Source organism: Phyllobates terribilis, unplaced genomic scaffold (genome assembly GCF_046119375.1).
Source record: "Phyllobates terribilis strain yellow unplaced genomic scaffold, ASM4611937v1 Scaffold_3__8_contigs__length_932513732, whole genome shotgun sequence".
Taxonomy (NCBI): domain Eukaryota; kingdom Metazoa; phylum Chordata; class Amphibia; order Anura; family Dendrobatidae; genus Phyllobates; species Phyllobates terribilis.
In genome coordinates, this window is record NW_027362763.1 from 398,505,161 (window position 1) to 398,525,424 (window position 20,264).

Below are 20,264 nucleotides of genomic sequence, written 5' to 3' on the forward strand. Positions count from 1 at the left end.
GTGACGGAGGGTTAAGGAATACATGAAAATCCAACAATTCCTCCACATATCCAGACCATAGGAGGAGGACATCATCTATGTCTCTCCACCACCCACAAGCATGTCGGAAGTGGTGGGACCCATAGATGAGGTCCTCCTCCATGACTCTCATCGTCAAATTTACATATGCGGGCACCATACTGGCGCCCATCGCTGTCCCTCTATGTTGCATGGAGTATTTATCACCAAACAAAAAGTAGTTATTGCTTAATACTACCTCAAGCAAATTCAAGATAAAATCTATTTCTCTAGGTGTAAAATGAGTCTCACATAATTTCTTATTCACAGCAGTAAGCCCCACCTCATGGCTAATGGACATATATAAAGATATTACATCAAATGATGCCAGAATAATCTTCCCACTAAGTGTGATTGATCACAATTTACGCAAAAAGTCCGTAATATCCAATATGAAAGATTTTATTTAACACATCCAATTGTGGAACTTATTTTTATTACAAGATCTATTAATTAGAATGTACTTTGTTTGTGGGACAGTCCTTTATTCATGGAACAACCCCTTTAATTAATTGTGTCTATAGATACACATTGTATATTCTTATAGAACTATATTGTTCCACATCATTAAACTTATAGTTAGCTATTCCCAAGCCAACCACTTAAAGGGGTTTTAATCTAATGATTTTAATCATTAGATCTTGGAATAATAATAACTTTGACAATTGGATGTGTTTAAATAAAATGTCCCTGTGCTGAATTAATATTATAAATGTTCCCCTGTGTAACATACCTGGCAGCGTCCTTGCATAGTGGTCCATCTCCCACTGTGCAAGAGCGCGCACTTGATCTCCAGTCCAGTTTGCTAGCCTGACTTCCCTCCATGCTGTCTGTTTGCCTCTGTGTCTGCTGCTTAAGGGTGGCGCCCGATCACTTCCTGCTTTTTGTACCTGCTGCAGACACACCCCTTGTGCGTCCTCAGCCTATTGCTGTCTGCCATCTGATATTTAACCCAGCTGCTCCAATGAATCCCTGCCTGAGCATTGTGTTCTGTCAGTTGGCCTTTGGTCACTGATATGCCAGGTCCCGTTTATGTGTCCTGTCTTCAGTATCAGTTCCCGTGTCTGAACTGTGTCCTGTCTGTATTTTCTTCTAGCCTGGTGTCTTCTGCCTATCCTGGAGGCTGTATTTCCAGGCCTGTGTGAACCCGCTCCTGTATCTTGCTGCTGTGTCTGTTCTTGTCTGAATACTCTCCTAGCCTGTTTTGTTTTTCTCTATGTCCGTACTTTCCCTTTTTCTGCAGAGTCTGAACTCGTACCTAACTCCTGCTCGTTGTCACTGTACTTCCGTTTGTGAGTTTGTGGTCCACTCGCTACTTCTCTGCAAGTACCCTGTGGGTATCTGGTTCTGCCTTTCCCTTCTAGTCTGTTCCGTGTGTACAGAGCCCTGTCCCCACCTGTCTGCGGTTTTCGCTTTGCTCAGCTCTGTCCACCGCGTCTGCGGTTTTCGCTTTGCTCAGCTCTGTCCACCGCGTCTGCGGTTTTCGCTTTGCTCAGCCCTGTCCACCGCGTCTGCGGTTTTAGTTTTGCTCAGCCCTGTCCACCGCGTCTGCGGTTTTCGCTTTGCTCAGCCCTGTCCACCGCGTCTGCGGTTTTCGCTTTGCTCAGCCCTGTCCACTGCGTCTGCGGTTTTCGCTTTGCTCAGCCCTGTCCACCGCGTCTGCGGTTTTCGCTTTGCTCAGCCCTGTCCACCGCGTCTGCGGTTTTTGCTTTGCTCAGCCCTGTCCACCGCGTCTGCGGTTTTCGCTTTGCTCAGCCCTGTCCACCGCATCTGCTGTTTTCGCTTTGCTCAGCCCTGTCCACCGCATCTACGGTTTTCGCTTTGCTCAGCCCTGTCCACAGCGTCTGCGGTTTTCGCTTTGCTCAGCTCTGTCCACCGCGTCTGCGGTTTTCGCTTTGCTCAGCTCTGTCCACCGCGTCTGCGGTTTTTGCTTTGCTCAGCTCTGTCCACCGCGTCTGCGGTTTTCGCTTTGCTCAGCTCTGTCCACCGCGTCTGCGGTTTTCGCTTTGCTCAGCTCTGTTCACCGCGTCAGCGGTTTTCGCTTTGCTCAGCTCTGTCCACCGCGTCTGCGGTTTTCGCTTTGCTCAGCTCTGTCCACCGCGTCTGCGGTTTTCGCTTTGCTCAGCTCTGTCCACCGCGTCTGCGGTTTTCGCTTTGTTCAGCTCTGTCCACCGCGTCTGCGGTTTTCGCTTTGCTCAGCTCTGTCCACCGCGTCTGCGGTTTTCGCTTTGCTCAGCTCTGTTCACCGCGTCTGCGGTTTCAAATTTTTTTCCCAGTCTGTACTGGACCCTACCCAGCCTGCGCTCTAGTCTGCCTGTTCCTGTATTCCCCGGTGTGGGTCAACAGCCGTGTCCGGAGTCTGACCTGGAGTAGACCCTGGTTCCTCTGCTCGGTTCCTCCCTGGTGCACTGGCGTCGTATGCCGTCGTGCGACCTTGGTCGGATCGGGCAGATACTTAGTTACGCCCCTCCAGGCACTCTCCGGTTCATTGCACAGTGGAATCACTACATAAACACGCACACGCCAGTCAGTCCGGGCGTGTGCATTACAGCATGCTCAGGCCATGGTTCCCGTTGAGCCCCACGGCCTTCGCTCTCTGAGACGTTTTCCAGCGAATACGTGCATTAAAAATAAATAAATAAAAATTATTTTTTTCCTTAGCTGAGTTCCAGGCGAATTACGCACCCGTCCAGATGGATCTTTCTGCACTCGTTCCTGCGGATCCGCCACGTTACAATGGGGATCCAAGACAGTCGTGCATTTGTGGAGCAATGCATGCTACACTTCAAGTTCTACCCTCTATGTTTTCCCACAGATCGGGCTAAGGTGGGATTCATGATGTCTTACCTAGCGGGTGATGCCTTGAATTGAATCACCCCCCTATGGGACGCAGAGGATCCTATCGTCCTGGACATAATGGCCTTCCTGGTGGCCTTTCTAATGGTCTTCGATGATCCTAACCCGGAGGCTCCTGTTGAAGCTTCACTTCCCAATATCCCGGAGCAGCCCCGATGGGTAATGTGTGTGGGTAGCGCAATAGTCCTCCAGCCCAATGAGACTACTGCCCACCCAGAATCCTCACAGGGTGACTACACTCTCTGGAATACTTCTCCCAACCTCAAGAGGCAGTCCAGACGTGCTAGACGTAGAGGCAAGCCGTCACGCCAGGGTCTGTCCTCCCTGAGACCTCCTGACCCTAACCTTGAAGTCCCTACTGAAGCTTCATCTCCCTGTATCCCGGAGAAGCCCCAACGGGTAATGTGCGTGGGTAGTGCACCAGTTCTCCTGCCCGAAGAGACTGCTGCCCCCCAGAATCCATACCGGAGGACCCCCTGTTGCCTCCTGAATCCCCCGGGATACCACTTGATGACTATTGGAGAGAGACTTCCCTATACTCTGCACCTGTTACCTCGCCCGCTTCGTCCAGTGAGTCCGACCTAGTGTTCTCCAAAGCAGAGGTTACCCCCGAGTCTCTACACCCCTCCGATCAGGCGGAGGATCTCCAGTTGTCTCTTGAACCCTTCGGGGTGCTACCTGGTAGCGAATGGACAGAGACTTTCCTATACTCGGTACCTGATACCTCGGCTGCTTCATCCAGTGAGTCCGACCTAGTGTACTCCGAAGCAGAGGTTACCCATGAGTCTCTTCACCCCTCCGACCTGGCGGAGGACCTCCAGTTGTCTCCTGAGCCCTTCGGGGTGCTACCTGGTAGCGAAAGGACAGAGACTCTCCTATACTCTGTACCTGATACCTTGCTCGCTTTGTCCAGTGAGTCCAACCTAGTGTACTCCGAAGCAGAGGTTACTCCCGAGTCGCTTCACCCCTCCGACCAGGCGGAGTACCTCCAGTTGTCTCCAGAACCCTTCGGGGTGCCACCTGGTGGTGAATGGACAGAGACTTTCCTATATCCTGGATCTGATAACTCATCCGCTTCATTCAGTGAGTCCGACCTAGTGTACTCCAAAGCAGAGGTTACCCTTGAGTCTCTACACCCCTCCGACCAGGCGAAGGACCTCCAGTTGTCTCCTGAACCCTTCGGGGTGCTACCTGATAGCGAATGGACAGAGACTCTCCTATACTCGGTACCTGATACCTCGGCTTCTTCATCCAGTGAGTCTGAACAAGTGTACTCCGAAGCAGAGGTCATCCCCGAGTCTCTACACCCCTCCGACCAGGCGGAGGACCTCCAGTTGTCTCCTGAACCCTTCGGGGTGCTACCTGATAGCGAATGGACAGAGACTCTCCTATACTCGGTACCTGATACCTCGCCCGCTTCTTCCAGTGAGTCCGACCTAGTGTACTCCGAAGCAGAGGTTATCCCCGAGTCTCTACACCCCTCCGACCAGGCGGAGGACCTCCAGTTGTCTCCTGAACCCTTCGGGGTGCTACCTGATAGCGAATGGACAGAGACTCTCCTATACTCGGTACCTGATACCTCGCCCGCTTCTTCCAGTGAGTCTGACCTAGTGTACTCCGAAGCAGAGGTTACCCCCGACTCTCTGCACTCTTCCGACCCGGCGGCGGACCCCCAGTTGTTTCCTGAATCCTCCGGGGTACCATCTGATAACAAAGAGACAGTGACTTTTCTACACCTTGTACCTGATACCTCGCCCATTTCATCCTGTGAGCTTGACAAGATGTACCCCGAAGCAGAGGTTACCCTCGAGTCTCTGCACCCCTCCAACCCATCGGAGGGCTTTCAGTTGTCTCCTGAACCCTCTGGGGTGCTACCTGATAATAAGTGGAGAGAGACTTTCTTGTGTGCTATTCCTGGTACCCCACCCGTTTCGTCTGTTGCTGAGGATGGCTGGATAGGAGGTAGCATCCTAGCTAACCAGAGGAGACCAGTTTTTCCGGTGGACAGTGCAAGTGATCTCTTTGAAGTAAAGGATTGGCCCTCGAATTCCCTGCGGAACATTCTGGCAGGCCTCAAGAAGAGGGGGCGTTGGGGGGGATACTGTAACATACCTGGCGGCGTCCTTGCATAGTGGTCCATCTCCCACTGTGCAAGAGTGCGCACTTGATCTCCAGTCCAGTTTGCTAGCCTGGCTTCCCTCCATGCTGTCTGTTTGCCTCTGTGTCTGCTGCTTAAGGGTGGCGCCTGATCACTTCCTGCTTTTTGTACCTGCTGCAACCACACCCCTTGTGCGTCCTCAGCCTATTGCTGTCTGCCACCTGGTATTTAACCCAGCTGCTCCAATGAATCCCTGTCTGAGCATTGTGTTCTGTCAGTTGGCCTTTGGTCACTGATATGCCAGGTCCCGTTTATGTGTCCTGCCTTCAGTATCAGTTCCCGTGTCTGAACTGTGTCCTGTCTGTATTATCTTCTAGCCTGGTGTCTTCTGCCTATCCTGGAGGCTGTATTTCCAGGCCTGTGTGAACCCGCTCCTGTATCTTGCTGCTGTGTCTGTTCTTGTCTGAATACTCTCCTAGCCTGTTTTGTTTTTCTCTATGTCCGTACTTTCCCTTTTTCTGCAGAGTCTGAACTCGTACCTAACTCCTGCTCGTTGTCACTGTACTTCCATTTGTGAGTTTGTGGTCCACTCGCTACTTCTCTGCAAGTACCCTGTGGGTATCTGGTTCTGCCTTTCCCTTCTAGTCTGTTCCGTGTGTACAGAGCCCTGTCCCCACCTGTCTGCGGTTTTCGCTTTGCTCAGCTCTGTCCACCGCGTCTGCGGTTTTCGCTTTGCTCAGCTCTGTCCACCGCGTCTGCGGTTTTCGGTTTGCTCAGCTCTGTCCACCGCGTCTGCGGTTCTCGCTTTGCTCAGCTCTGTCCACCGCGTCTGCGGTTTTCGCTTTGCTCAGCTCTGTCCACCGCGTCTGCGGTTTTCGCTTTGCTCAGCCCTGTCCACTGCGTCTGCGGTTTTCGCTTTGCTCAGCCCTGTCCACCGCGTCTGCGGTTTTCGCTTTGCTCAGCCCTGTCCACCGCGTCTGCGGTTTTCGCTTTGCTCAGCCCTGTCCACCGCGTCTGCGGTTTTCGCTTTGCTCAGCCCTATCCACCGCGTCTGCGGTTTTCGCTTTGCTCAGCCCTGTCCACCGCGTCTGCGGTTTTCGCTTTGCTCAGCCCTGTCCACCGCGTCTGCTGTTTACGGTTTGTTCAGCTCTGTCCACCGCGTCTGCGGTTTTCGCTTTGCTCAGCTCTGTCCACCGCGTCTGCGGTTTTCGCTTTGCTCAGCTCTGTCCACCGCGTCTGCAGTTTTCGCTTTGCTCAGCTCTGTCCACCGCGTCTGCGGTTTTCGCTTTGCTCAGCTCTGTCCACCGCGTCTGCGGTTTTCGCTTTGCTCAGCTCTGTCCACCACGTCTGCGCTTTTCGCTTTGCTTAGCTCTGTCCACCGCGTCTGCGGTTTTCGCTTTGCTCAGCTCTGTCCACCGCGTCTGCGGTTTTCGCTTTGCTCAGCTCTGTCCACCGCGTCTGCGGTTTTCGCTTTGCTCAGCCCTGTCCACCGCGTCTGCGGTTTTCGCTTTGCTTAGCCCTGTCCACCGCGTCTGCGGTTTTCGCTTTGCTCAGCCCTGTCCACCGCGTCTGCGGTTTTCGCTTTGCTCAGCCCTGTCCACCGCGTCTGCGGTTTTCGCTTTGCTCAGCCCTGTCCACCGCGTCTGCGGTTTTCGCTTTGCTCAGCCCTGTCCACCGCGTCTGCGGTTTTCGCTTTGCTCAGCCCTGTCCACCGCGTCTGCGGTTTTCGCTTTGCTCAGCCCTGTCCACCGCGTCTGCGGTTTTCGGTTTGCTCAGCTCTGTCCACCGCGTCTGCGGTTTTCGCTTTGCTCAGCTCTGTCCACCGCGTCTGCGGTTTTCGCTTTGCTCAGCTCTGTCCACCGCGTCTGCGGTTTTCGCTTTGCTCAGCTCTGTCCACCGCGTCTGCAGTTTTCGCTTTGCTCAGCTCTGTCCACCGCGTCTGCAGTTTTCGCTTTGCTCAGCTCTGTCCACCGCGTCTGTGGTTTTCGCTTTGCTCAGCTCTGTCCACCGCGTCTGCGGTTTTCGCTTTGCTCAGCTCTGTCCACCGCGTCTGCGGTTTTCGCTTTGCTTAGCTCTGTCCACCGCGTCTGCGGTTTTCGCTTTGCTCAGCTCTGTCCACCGCGTCTGCGGTTTTCGCCTTGCTAAGCTCTGTCCACCGCGTCTGCGGTTTTCGCTTTGCTCAGCTCTGTTCACCGCGTCTGCGGTTTTCGCTTTTCTCAGCTCTGTCCACCGCGTCTGCGGTTTTCGCTTTGCCCTGCCCTGTCCACCACGTCTGCGGTTTCGAATTTGTCTCCCAGTCTGTACTGGACCCTACCCAGCCTGCGCTCTAGTCTGCCTGTTCCTGTATTCCCCGGTGTGGGTCAACAGCCGTGTCCGGAGTCTGACCTGGAGTAGACCCTGGTTCCTCTGCTCGGTTCCTCCCTGGTGCACTGGTGTCGTATGCCGTCGTGCGACCTTGGTCGGATCGGGCAGATACTTAGTTACGCCCCTCCAGGCACTCTCCGGTTCATTGCACAGTGGAATCACTACATAAACACGCACACGCCAGTCAGTCCGGGCGTGTGCATTACACCCTGTGTAATGGCTGTGTCTGACCGTGTGCAGAACACGGTCTGATCATACCACAGCTCCTGGGCAGAGGAGGATGAAAAAGAGAACACAGACATTACAGCAGGTGATCACAGCTGATTCTTTTTGTGAGGCAAAACATTTCACTACCTGTTTTTAAACAATATTTTACCTCAATGAAACAGCTGTGATCCCATGCTGCCCTGTCTGTATAGTCTTTTGCGTCCTCCCCTGCCCGGGAGATGTTTTAGGATCAGACCATGTTCCTGCACGGCCAGACAGTCATTACACAGTACACAGTTAAAAAAAATTCAAAAACAACAATATGAACTGCGCAAGCGCAGTACACAGCAGGAGCACATTTATAAGATTATCTCAGCACAGGAACATTTTATTTAAACGCATCCAATTGTGAAAGTTATTATTATTCTAAGATCTATTGATTACAATGAACTCTTGTTAGTGGCAAAACCCCTTTAAGATTCTATTAAGTATTATATGTGCCGTAGTGCTTAATGACTAAAGCAGTTCCTGGATTTGTATATGATTAATTCAGTGAGATAAGTCGTGTATGATTTTTGCTATGCCCTCATTTAGTAGGTAGCTTTATATTCCATGTTTGTTTTCAAGTGTTCTGACCTTTCACATGTCTTCCAGGTGATATTCAGATAGGAATGGTGGATAAGAAAGGGCAGTTAGAGGTTGAAGTAATAAGAGCTCGAGGTCTCATACAAAAGCCAGGCTCTAAATCCACACCAGGTAAGAATAAGTAACATTTTATATTACCTATTATTGCCTCCACATTGATTAAACTACTGGTTCTCCAATTCTGTCAATCTACAGTATGCCAAATGCGCATGCTTAGTCACTGAAGCATCATTTAAAAAGTAGGGTCATAGCTTTAGTGGGTGCAGAGGAAGCAATGGTACACAAGCCTTTCTGCCTCATCTCCAGAACCCCTATGCCACATTTTAAGACCACAGTTTTATAACAGACATTTGGTAGGTGGAGTACCTTGCTACAAATTTAGCATTGGAGCCCAAAAACTTCAAACTATGCCTCGACTTCAAGACCCTTCTTGGCTATGAATGCAAAACTGTAAGTAATACATTGTAAACATTTCTGAAATGATTAACACAAGTCCTTCCTGTGGGACTCAATCCTGGATTTGGGGAAAAAAAACACATAAAAATGCCAGTCTTAACCTTTCTGCGCAAACCAACTATGTCGCCGAGTCACTTCTCACAGACAAGCCGTGAGTCAGGATAGTCAAGGAGTCCGAGGTCAAAAGCCAGGAGGGTACGTCATAAACAGAGGGAAGAGACAGAGGCATAGTTAGGTAATGTCCCAAGGTCAAAATACCTGAAAGATAGCGGATCAGAACAAAGGGGTTAAACAGACGGATGGTTAGAACGAGGTCCAAGGTCAGGCAACGAAAGATCATCAAGCAAAACACTAGGGAAAGAGAATACCAACCACAATTAGCTGAAGCTACACCTGGCAGAGGTCTGGGACTAACAGCCCAGCTAAGTAGCAGAGCAGTCACCTGGGACAATGAACACCTGGAGACAGCCAGCACCTCCCAGTCTCAATTCGGACGTTTGAGCTGTCAATCAAAACACCCGACAGCTCACCGTGCCCCTGCACCAAACTCGACACTGAGCTATCATTCAAAGTACTGACAGCTTCAGCATGCCCCTGTACCAGATTTGACGGCTGAGCCCGTCAGTAACTGCATCCCAGACACACTGAGGGGTGGAACCGTGACACCGACCTAGCTGTGGAGGGGCCTCAGAAGTTGAGCTCTCTCCGTACACAGTAGATACTGGCTATATTATGTATAGCTTGCATCTGTCTCTAACCGCAGGGACCAAAGCTGACAGCGGCACACCATCTCCTATCAACCCCTCCGCAAGTAGCTTGTACGGTATAGATGAGTTATTTTGGGAGCGGAGACATTGAAGACTCCTATAGCCGTGATATTGCTACTCTTGTGAAGCCCACTCACAGGCTGAGCTTCATAGGACAGTGTTTTTTTCTATGAATTCAATTACTATAGGATTTCAGTATATAAAATAAGCAATCAAATTAACACAGGTTCAAGTTCCTTATGGGGTCTAAAAATGAAATAAAAAAATGAAAAAGTTTTTAAAGTGAACCTGTCAGCAGGATTGTGCTAAGTAAACTACATGCAGTGTCAGGTTGGCGCCGTTACACTGATTAAAATGATACCTGGGTCGATTAAATCCGTCCTGTGGTTGTTGTTTGATCTTTATTTGCAGTTTGGAGATAATTAGATTCTGGTGCTTCGGGGCGGCCTGTGGTAGGGGCTTTTCTTGGTGCTCTGTTCTGATATTCATCATTGTGGCTTAAATGGCAGGTGACTGAACCTTCAGTGACCTGCTTCCTATTTTAAATACTGCTCTTGCGCAGTTTATATTGTTATCTTTGAAAAAAAAATGTAACTCTAGCAAAATTGCACAGGCGCATGTGCAGTAGCAGCTATCATTTGCCGATAGATGCTACTGCACACGGGCCGCAGCCATTTTGCTGGAGCTAAAAAAAAATTTGTTTCATCAAAATGGCGCCGCCGCCCATGCATGCGCATGAAGTAGCTATCACTTGTTGATAGATGCTACTGCGCACGCCCCGCGGCCATTTTGCTGGAGCCAATTTTTTTTTTTTGCTACGGCACATGCGCTGTAGCATCTATCAGCAAATGATAGCTGCTACTGAACATGCGCCAGCACCATTTTTCTAGAGTAAAAAAAAATTCAAAGACAACAATATGAACTGCGCAAGCGCAATATTTAAAATAGGCAGGTCATTTAAGCCACAATGATGAATATCAGAACAGAGCGCAATGAAAGCCCCGCCCACAGGCCCTCCCCAAAGTACCAGAATTTAATTATCGCCAAACTGAAAATAGAGATTAAACAACAACCACAGGACGAATTTCATCAACCCAGGTATCATTTTAATCATTGTAACTGCGCCAACCTGACACTGTCTGTAGTTTACTTAGCACAATCCTGCTGACAGGTTCTCTTTAAAAATATAACATTTCAAATCACCCCACCTTCAAAATAAAGAAATTAAAAATATAAAAAATAAACCACTTTGCTATTGCTGCATCTGTAAAAGTCTAATCTTTTAAAATACAAAATTTATTAACCCATACGATAAATATTGGAAAGAAAAAAAATCAAAACACCCAAATTGCAAGATTTTTTGGTCCCCATAATGCCTTAAAAAATGCTCTAAAAGGGGATCGAAACAGTGCATGTACCCCAAATTGGCGTCAATAATACCGTCAGCGGGCTACGCAAAAAAATATGCTCTGACATACCTCAATTGACTAAAAAATAAAAATGTCTCGTAAAATGGCGACACAAACCAGATTAAAAAAAAAAGTTCAGAAATTTTTGTCACCACTTAAAAAAAGCTATGCAATTTGTTATCGGTGTAATCGTACTGACCTGGAGAATTATATTGCCAAGTCATTTTTACCATACAATGAATACTTTAAAACCAAAAAATGATGGTGGAGTTGCACTTTTTAAGCCATGTCATCCCATGGGAATTTTTTCCTGTTTTTAGTATGTTGTATGGTAAAATAAATGGTGTCATTCAAAACAAAAACTTGTTTCGGAAAAAAGAAGCCCTCATATGGTTATATGGATGGAAGAACTAAAAAAAAGTTATGACTCTTCAAAGAAGGGGGAGGAAAAAAACTGAAGTTCAAAAAGAAAAATTGGCAGTGATGTAAAAGAGTTAAAGGGTTCTAGCTTCACAGCCCCCTTTTAAATGCAGTCACCTTGTCATTAAAGCTGCTTTCTTCCACGCCATTCTTGTAGACAAAATATAATTTTACACAATTACCCATCTAAATGAGTGGTTGACAATAAATATATGGTCACCGCTGATAGAGAGGCTGAGCACCTATCACATCATGCCCTAATAGGATGGTAGATGGTAAACCTCATTTAAGCATAGTGTACAGAGCCTGTAAATGAAAATCAACATAGTGGAATATAGAGTGTTCATAAGGTGGGCAATGTATTAATATATGATTTATTAATATGTGTCATTGTTTTTAGCTCCATATGTGAAGGTGTACCTTTTAGAAAATGGAGCTTGTATAGCCAAGAAGAAGACAAGAATTGCACGGAAAACCCTTGATCCCCTCTATCAACAGACCTTGGTTTTTGAAGAAAGCCCTAATGGAAAGGTCCTCCAGGTAAGCTCATTGAAGATCTTTTTCTAACAGTTTTGTCTTCTGGCCAAAAATTAAGTTCTTATATTCTGGTACAGTTTGGGGACTGATTTAAAGTTTATGTTCATCCATCATCATTTGTATAAATAGTATACTCAGTAATGGTATAATTTAGTAAATATAGCATGCACTATAAATTGTTTCAGATGGAATCAAGGTAGTGTCAGATTTACTCCACCACCGTAGCTGCATTACATAAAAAATAAATAAATCATAAGCTGTCAATATGTGAAAGCTCTGGGATGTGAGTTGCAGAAATTAGGGGACATCATTTTAATTGTGTGTGCTGCTATGCTTTATGCAAAAATGGGATATATGCTAACATTTCCTGGCATTTATGCTAAATATATGTACCTAGACTATGTAACTGTATGTTATATAATTGTATATGTGTGCTATTGACTTCCGTAGTAAAATATCATATATCATGTGTTAATGGAATTGAGGTTTGAATGCAAGGTCGGTGTTGAGGGGTAGCGATGTGGTTACTGTGCAATTGCCTAGGGCCCCTATCTCCAAAGGGGCCCCTTGCGAGACCTACATAGCTGTAGGTTTGGTGGGACAGTTAATTCCTCGACCACATGCCTTAAAAATACAGAAAATGTATTAATAATGTCAGTTCTGCATTATCAGTGCAGTGTAAAAAGTAAAAAGGGTGGAAGAACCTTTGGTGACAACATGGTCTCATGACCAAAGGTGATTCATCTTGTGTAGTGTGGAGGACAAGAATAGTCAAGAGACTGGTCAGTCCTCTATACTCTTCCTATGCATATATTACAGACTGTATGTATATAAGAATAGATTGTATATATAATTCACTGTATATATAGTATACACAGTATATATCCTTAACTGTGCATATAGTATAGACTGAATATATAAACATAGATTGTATATATTATTAACTGTGTATATAGTATGGACTGTATATATAAGCTTAGATTGAATATATCATAAGTGTGTTTATACTGTAGACTATATATAAGCATAGATTGTATGTCATTAACTGTATATAGTGTAGATTTTGTATATAGCATAGTGTGTGTATATAGAAAACATTGTGTGTATATAGTACAGATTGTACATAGTGTAAATTGTGTATTTTATGTAGATTGTATATAGAAAAAAATTGTGCATATACCTTGTAAGTTGTGTGTAAGTTGTATATACTGTAGATTGTGTGTATATAGGGTTAATGGTTTATATAGTGTATAGATTGTAAATAGTATAAATTGTGTGTGTATATAGTGTAGATTTGTCTGTTTGTAGTGTAAATTGTGTCATAGTGTTATTGATTGTATGTGTTAGTGTATATATAGCAGAGGTGCTGTGTGTGTATATAGCATAGATTGTGTGTATATAGCATAGGCTCCTTGTGTATCACAGAAGCAGTAGCTGTGGCTGTTTTGAGGTCTGTGGAAGGGAACACCATTACAGTTAGCTCCACTTTCCTTTTTCATAGATATTGTAAACCTGGAGAAGCTTTCCCCACTTCACAGACATTTCTACTCATGTGGTTTTACCTGGAATCAGCATATTTTTAGCCTCTGTCACCCAGTGATTTATAATTTTCAGAGAGAGGAGGAACAGCATCTACATTTTAAAATGCCAGCATCGCAGATGAGCATTCTTAGGAGCGCTCAATGTAAACATTTGTCGATGTAAACTTGCCGATAATCACTCCTGGGAAACAAGCAAAACACTTGTTTGTAGGGTAACTGTATTGTTTATAACGCCATAAAAATCATCATTATTGGCAGCACATCACTGGTGTAAGCAGGTGATGTATCATCGATATCATGGCATCGCATATGAGCAGAATTATGTTAATGATCTTCTGATCTTCTGTCCCTATCATTGTTCGTTGACAAAGGACCAACAATCACCTGGGATATAGTCAGTGACAAAGGACCAACAATCACCTGGGATATAGTCAATGACAAAGGACCAACAATCACCTGGGATATAGTCAATCAGCGTACATTTAATGACCTGAAATTAACAGTTTAAATGCATTCTAAGGCCCTGGTTGATCAAGGCCGGCTATTTTCTCCTCTGTTTTGATGAAGGGTGTGTAAGAGGCAACCTCTTAATGAATCATAGTAAGCTAGTGTGGTACCCAACCAAATTAGTGAATAGTAGCAGAGGGGTAAAACTAACAAACTTTATTAGAAATTTTTAAAATCAGACCCAAAGTGCAATATGTGCACCACATGTATAAAATGTACTATATAGTACTAAGATGGGTATGAATAAATACCAATAGGGCTAAATAGTCCCACAGTTTGATTGGAGCAAAAAAGGCCATAACGAAGTATGATCCTATATTGTAAATATGCCAACCTCATAAAGGTGAGATGGTAGAGTCTTAACTGAGATAAACTCTACACACAGATCATAACAAAATTAGCAAGATTCCACCAAAATGTAGAACGCAGGCGATGCCAAGTTCAATATGCGGAGTCTACACTCTAAATATGGCCATACAGAACCAATAGTCTAAATTAGTACATTGTAGATCAGCCAGACAAATATTAAGATTTGAGGCAAACCATATCAATTGTGGTTTGACTATACACCAAATCACACACGAGTCATTCCACCATACATTGTGGTATGGAAAAAGTACCATTCACTCATAGGATATATATAATCAACTTATCTGATCCTCCATTGGTGGCGGTATTAGATAGGCGGGCTCCCGACGCGTTTCCCTTTAGTCATCAGGGGAGTTCATTGCCCAGACTTATGCCCCCATCTCCTTAGATACATAGGAAGGCAGACATCAACCATGTTTGCCTCAAATCTTAATATTTGTCTGTCTCAGTCCTAAAATCTTTGCTCAACTTAAAATTTACGCAACAATTTTGCAACTTTTCAAAGCAATTTACTCCAGAATTCTGATGAAATTGCTTTGATGAATCAAGGCCTAAAATTTTCTGCATGATGGTACAACATATTAGCATTTGTGGTCCTTCTTTTAGCTTATATCAGATCTACATACCCAGCATATCCGCTTTGTTACAACAGAGTGTGACCAGAGCCAAATTGAAGTGAAGAGAATAGTTACTGCAATCAGTCTAGTAACTTTGCCATTGTAAGACAAAATATGTGAGAAATTTCGTTGTTTTTTTTCTCAAGTTGACAAATTATGATTACCTGATTTTTGTGAATGTAGAATGTTAATTGTAAAGCCTTTTTATTTATGTTTATTACATTTTACAATAAATGTTTTAAAAAAGCTCAACAATTAAGGAAGTTTGGTAAAGTAGAACATTTTTTCCAAAAACAAAGCTAAAAAAAGGAAATTAAAACATGTAATGTAGTGTACATGTTGTAAGTAGCCAAAGTATCCTGTAAATTAACTTAAACCATAGTAAGATTTTAACTATTTTAAAGTAAAGACTTGATTTCATTTGCATCATGTTTTTTCTTTAAATTCTACATTATGAATGTGCTGTAGGAAACTCATCTGCCATTTTTATAATATTTTCAGGATTCGGTCATTTAATTTTATAGTTTAGTTTTTAAGTTTCAGAAGTTTTATTTTTTTTTTTTTTAAGAATAAAAAGGCAGCTTACCGCCCACAGCACATTAGTATCAGCTAAATTTTAATTTAAGTTTATGTACATTTTCCACAATTAGGCAGTAATGGAATAAATAATATTGTACGCTGCAATACAACATGTAACATTTGACTTGTTTTCTGTTGTTTTCAAGGTTATTGTCTGGGGCGATTATGGCCGGATGGATCACAAAAGTTTCATGGGTGTTGCACAGATTCTCCTGGAAGAACTTGATCTGGCCAGTGTCGTCATCGGATGGTATAAGTTGTTTCCACCCTCATCATTGGTGGATCCAACCATGACACCCCTTACTCGCAGGGCTTCCCAGTCATCTCTTGAAAGTTCAACAGGTCCTCCTTCCATTCGGTCATAGCGACCTGGAAGGCAGTCTAGCCTGATGTAATCACAATGTTAATGCCCAATAAAAGAATCCGAACGGTGTACGTACGATCAAAAGTATTGCTGGGGACAGACAATCATTTATTTTTTTGCCTGTAGTAATGATCCAAAAAAGATCTGAAAATGAGTCCTATTGGCAAAGAAAAGCAAGAATATGAGTACTGTAAATGAATATACAGTTCAGCACTATTGAAGTCACACATGCTCAATGGGATAGTAAGGGTGACATTGAATTACAAACTGGAAGCTTTCACTCTGTTAGAAATGTTTGTGATACATTTTTACAGACCATAAGCAGTGTTATCATATTGGTATTTCAGCATATTTTATACTTGTTGATTCCATTATTTTTTTTTATAATGTGTTTAATCTGCCAGTTTCATAAAAGCATTTGTGATAATTCTCACATACCGCTTTTTTGTCCTTTTTTTTAATTGATTTTCAGCTGAGCATTGCAGAAGTGATGATGGCTGTGGTTCCATGTAATATTCCCCGCTGCCTGAAATGCTGACGGTGACTTTGAGGAGCACTGCTATGTAGTGCTTTCCTATTATTACTGACATTGCTTTTTCATGTAGTGTTTCACCCCTGGGAGCCACAGATGTATTTTATGTATTATACTGCATGCTACAATTCTATTGGAGCACAGCAATCGTCAGCACTAACCCCACACTCTGGCGTCAGGGCTAGGGATAAATGCAGATGCTGCAGTGCAGCAGTCGCATGATGCTGCAGTGCAGCAGTCGCATGATGCAGACCCCCTTAGAAATGTTCCAGGTGCAATGAAATGCATCTATGTACATCTTACATGATGTGACTAACACTACAGAATCACCATGGAAGCAATAGCTGTCATTAATTCACCCATACAGGATATGTTTTGTTTTGCCAACATTTTCTCACCCGATGATAAAAAATGCCAACATGTTTGTGTTACTCCTTGTTGCAGTATGGAAAATTGTGGAATGATTGATTATTCTTTGTCAAAAAAATTAAAAAAAAAAAGAAGAAGAAAAAAATAGACTTTAAAATATTTACAGATTTTTTTTTTCTACATATAATTTGTAAATTTTGGATTGCAGTACAATTATGGCTTTAATGTTTTTCTTTTTTATTTGGTTTTGTGCATGGGAGAGATTTAAAGTCTGTTTGCACCCACGCTGAGGCTGCCGCAAGAGATTTCTTCCTTTGGCATTTCCAGATAACGTACCGTCTGACCTGTTTTCCTTTCACCATTAGCCTATTGCTGTATTTGTTTCTGTGTATAAATTGTATAGTTTACATCCCGTAATGCTGACCAATAGTGGGGATGAGCATATGACACTTTGAGCTGTATCCAGGTCTCTACGATATGTGTCACTTTAGACACCCTTGTCTGTCCTGGGTAGAGCATGGTATGAGCTGTTTAAAAATCACTGGAAATTCCAGTTGAGATATTCTGCACTTACTAATATTTTTATCAGATTTTCGTTTACATTTGTTTGAGATTGATGCAAGCACAAAGCTTGATTTTTTAACGCAAAATATTTTACTTTTTTTGGGAGTAAAAAAAAAAAAAAGAAAATACTTAAATTTCCATTTGCATTTTTCTTTCTTCGTTCCTTTTTTTTTTTTAACCTTGAAGTTCCTCGTGATCTCTGTACGTGTGCTACAAGCTGCAGACTGTGCAGATGCATTGATAATGTTTCCCTCCTTTTTTTTTTTTTGGGCCATTCGATTTTGTGATCACACGAGTAGAGCAGCATGTCATGGAGTAATTCAACGCTGCATGCATGTTTTGTAAAAAAAAAAAAAAATAGAGACAAAAAAAGGTTAATAATGTGTGTTAGTTCCACATAGGCTGGCTTGTATGTTGCATGTACTTGTACAGTTTGACCGTAATGATAATGACATAACCAAGAAATCTAAGCCATCCATTTTTCTGATAGACATTTTGCAGGTTTTTACCAGACTAGATGTGTCAGTCTGGTGCTAAATGCCTATAGATGGACATTATTTTCTACCCTATGGAAACGTAATGTAGTACGGACCAAATTCCTTATAATAAATATTTTGGTGTAAATTCCTACTGTGGGGCTGTAACACATGTAGAAATTGTGTACACACTAGGTTTTGATTCATAGACATACTGCCTGCACCAAGTGAATTATTTATTGTTAATATACAGGCTGAAACCAATATGCCCGTATTTGTAGAGGGCATAGAAGGGTTACCGCTTGACCTGCTGAGCAGGAAGAACTGAAGCACTGGTGCACTACTAGATTATGTACTGTCTTAGTGGCCAAAACAACTGAACTAATTATAATTGGGTAGTATCTTTCTATTTGACCACTTGTCTTAACACCCCCCTGTGCTTTTAAATAAACTTCCAACTCATGTTATGTAAACATGTTTAATAAAATTTACTTTTCATGTCCATTATTGTCGTCTTTTACTTTAAAAACGTGTTACAATTTTCTGACATTAGGACGAAACGAAAGAAAGGGTGAAAGCAGAGCCCAATGCAGCGACAACATGATGGTGGTCAAGTATAAGGAAAAGAGGAATGTCCTTATCTTGATCACATACACTGTGACAACAGCTCCAGTGTCACTGTCCGAGGTACACAAGTCCCAAAGCCAGATTGTATCTTGGATTATAAGAAGTACATGGGGTGTAGATCTCTCAGATCAGGTCCGCAAACCATACAGTGCCATGCAAAAAGCAAAAGTATGGTACAAAAAATTGGCCGTGCATATTGTACAGATGGCACTGTACAATGCTTTTGTGCTGTTTTGATTGACAGCCAATTGAGGGACGTTCCCTCAGTTTCAGGAGGTAGTCATCGAGGCCCTAATGTTTGGCAACCAGGAAGGTGAGGATCCCAGTACTTCTGAAACTGACTGTGCCCATATTGACCCAGGTCAACATTTTCCAGGAGAGGTTCCCCAAACAGTGAAGAAGGGAAGATCACAAAAACTGTGCAGAGTATGCTCCAAGAGGGGAATCTGAAAGGACACAATTTACCATTGTGAAACCTGCCCTGAGAAACCTGACATTTGCAGTAAGGTTTACTTCAAAGCATACCACACTTCCACAAATGAATAACATTTATTTTTACCCTGTTGATACAACACACTATTATAATCTCATGTACTCTGCAGAACTTACACATACCACCACATTATAAATTCATACACCAGTAAAACCAAAAGCATTAGAATCATTACAATAAAACTATGCCTCTAGATAAATTCTTTGGGAGTCTAGTTTCCAAAATAGGGTCACATGTGGGGGATTTCCACTGTTTAGGCACATCAGGGGCTCTCCAAACTCAACATGGCGCTCGTAGACCATTCCATCAAAGTCTGCTCTCCAAACCGTCACTCCTTCCCTTCTGAGCTCTGCCGTGCACCCAAACAGTGGTTTTCCCCCACATATGGGGTATTGGCGTACGCATAGTGGACACGCAGCCTGAAGGAGCTGCAGAGTTCCCAAGCAGAGACTGGAGTATCTGTTCATATGACCATAATAAGCCGTACACTTCATAGACGTGGCCTGTATGGAAGAGCGGGCAGAAAAAAAGCCTTTACTTGCACACAAAAATTGTAAGGCTCATTTTGAATTTGTCAAAAGACATGTGGGAGACTCCACAAATATATGGAGGAAGGTGCTTTGGTCAAATGAGACAGGGAAAATGGTCCAAGTCGAGGGGTAGATGGATGGTGCGAAATACAAGGATAATCTTGAGCAAAAACTTTCAGTCTGTCAGTGATTTGAGACTAGGACGAAGGTTCACCTTCCAACAGGACAATGACCATACTGCTTTAGCATACTGTTGGCATACTGCTAAAGCAACACTCCAGTGGTTTAAGGGGAAACATGTAAATGTTTTGGAGTGGTCTAGTCAAAGCCCAGACCTTAATCCAATTGATAATCTGTGGTCAGACTTGAAGATTGCTGTTCAGCAGAGGAAACCATCTAATTTGAAGGAGCTGGAGCAGATTTGCCTTAAGGAATGGGCAAAAATTCCAGTGGTAAGATGTGGAAAGCTCATAGAGACTTATCCAAAGCGAGTTGCAGTAGTAATTGCCGCAAAAGGAGACTCTACAAAGTACTGACTTTAGAGGATGCATAAATTTTAAGTTATTTTGTCCTATTTGTTGTTTGCCTCACAATAAAAAGAAAACGAAATATTCACAGTTGTAGGCATGTTCTTTTCATGAACTGATGCAAACACTGAAAAAAACAGTGAAATTCCAGATTGTGAAGTAGCAAAACACAAAATATGCCAAGGGGGTGAGTACTTTTGTAAGCCACTGTTTAAGCAATAATTCTTCTTAAATTCACCAGTGGATCATAGTATAATGTTTCAACAATTTGAACATTTCCTTATCTTCCAAAACATCCAAATTTTATTTTTATATATTGTTCTACTATATATAAAGAATATATCAGAAAGGTT

At 43.8% G+C, this 20,264-nt stretch overlaps 1 protein-coding gene across 32 annotated transcripts in view; it reads left to right on the top strand.

Annotated features, from left to right (window-relative positions):
* The window catches only part of RIMS1 (regulating synaptic membrane exocytosis 1), a 469,599-nt gene extending 451,367 nt beyond the window's left edge, over positions 1 to 18,232 (top strand). For 14 of the 32 annotated variants that reach the window (XM_073675524.1, XM_073675526.1, XM_073675525.1 and 11 more), the window contains 3 exons: positions 8,237 to 8,338; positions 11,680 to 11,819; positions 15,576 to 18,212. In XM_073675524.1, coding sequence (XP_073531625.1) covers positions 8,237 to 8,338; positions 11,680 to 11,819; positions 15,576 to 15,794 — 461 coding nt within the window. In that variant the 3' untranslated portion in view covers positions 15,795 to 18,212. Of the gene's footprint in view, positions 1 to 8,236; positions 8,339 to 11,679; positions 11,820 to 15,575 lie in introns of all 32 variants that reach the window. The other 18 variants (XM_073675541.1, XM_073675542.1, XM_073675546.1 and 15 more) reach the window with 7 other exon arrangements.
* The last annotated feature ends 2,032 nt before the right edge of the window (positions 18,233 to 20,264 follow it).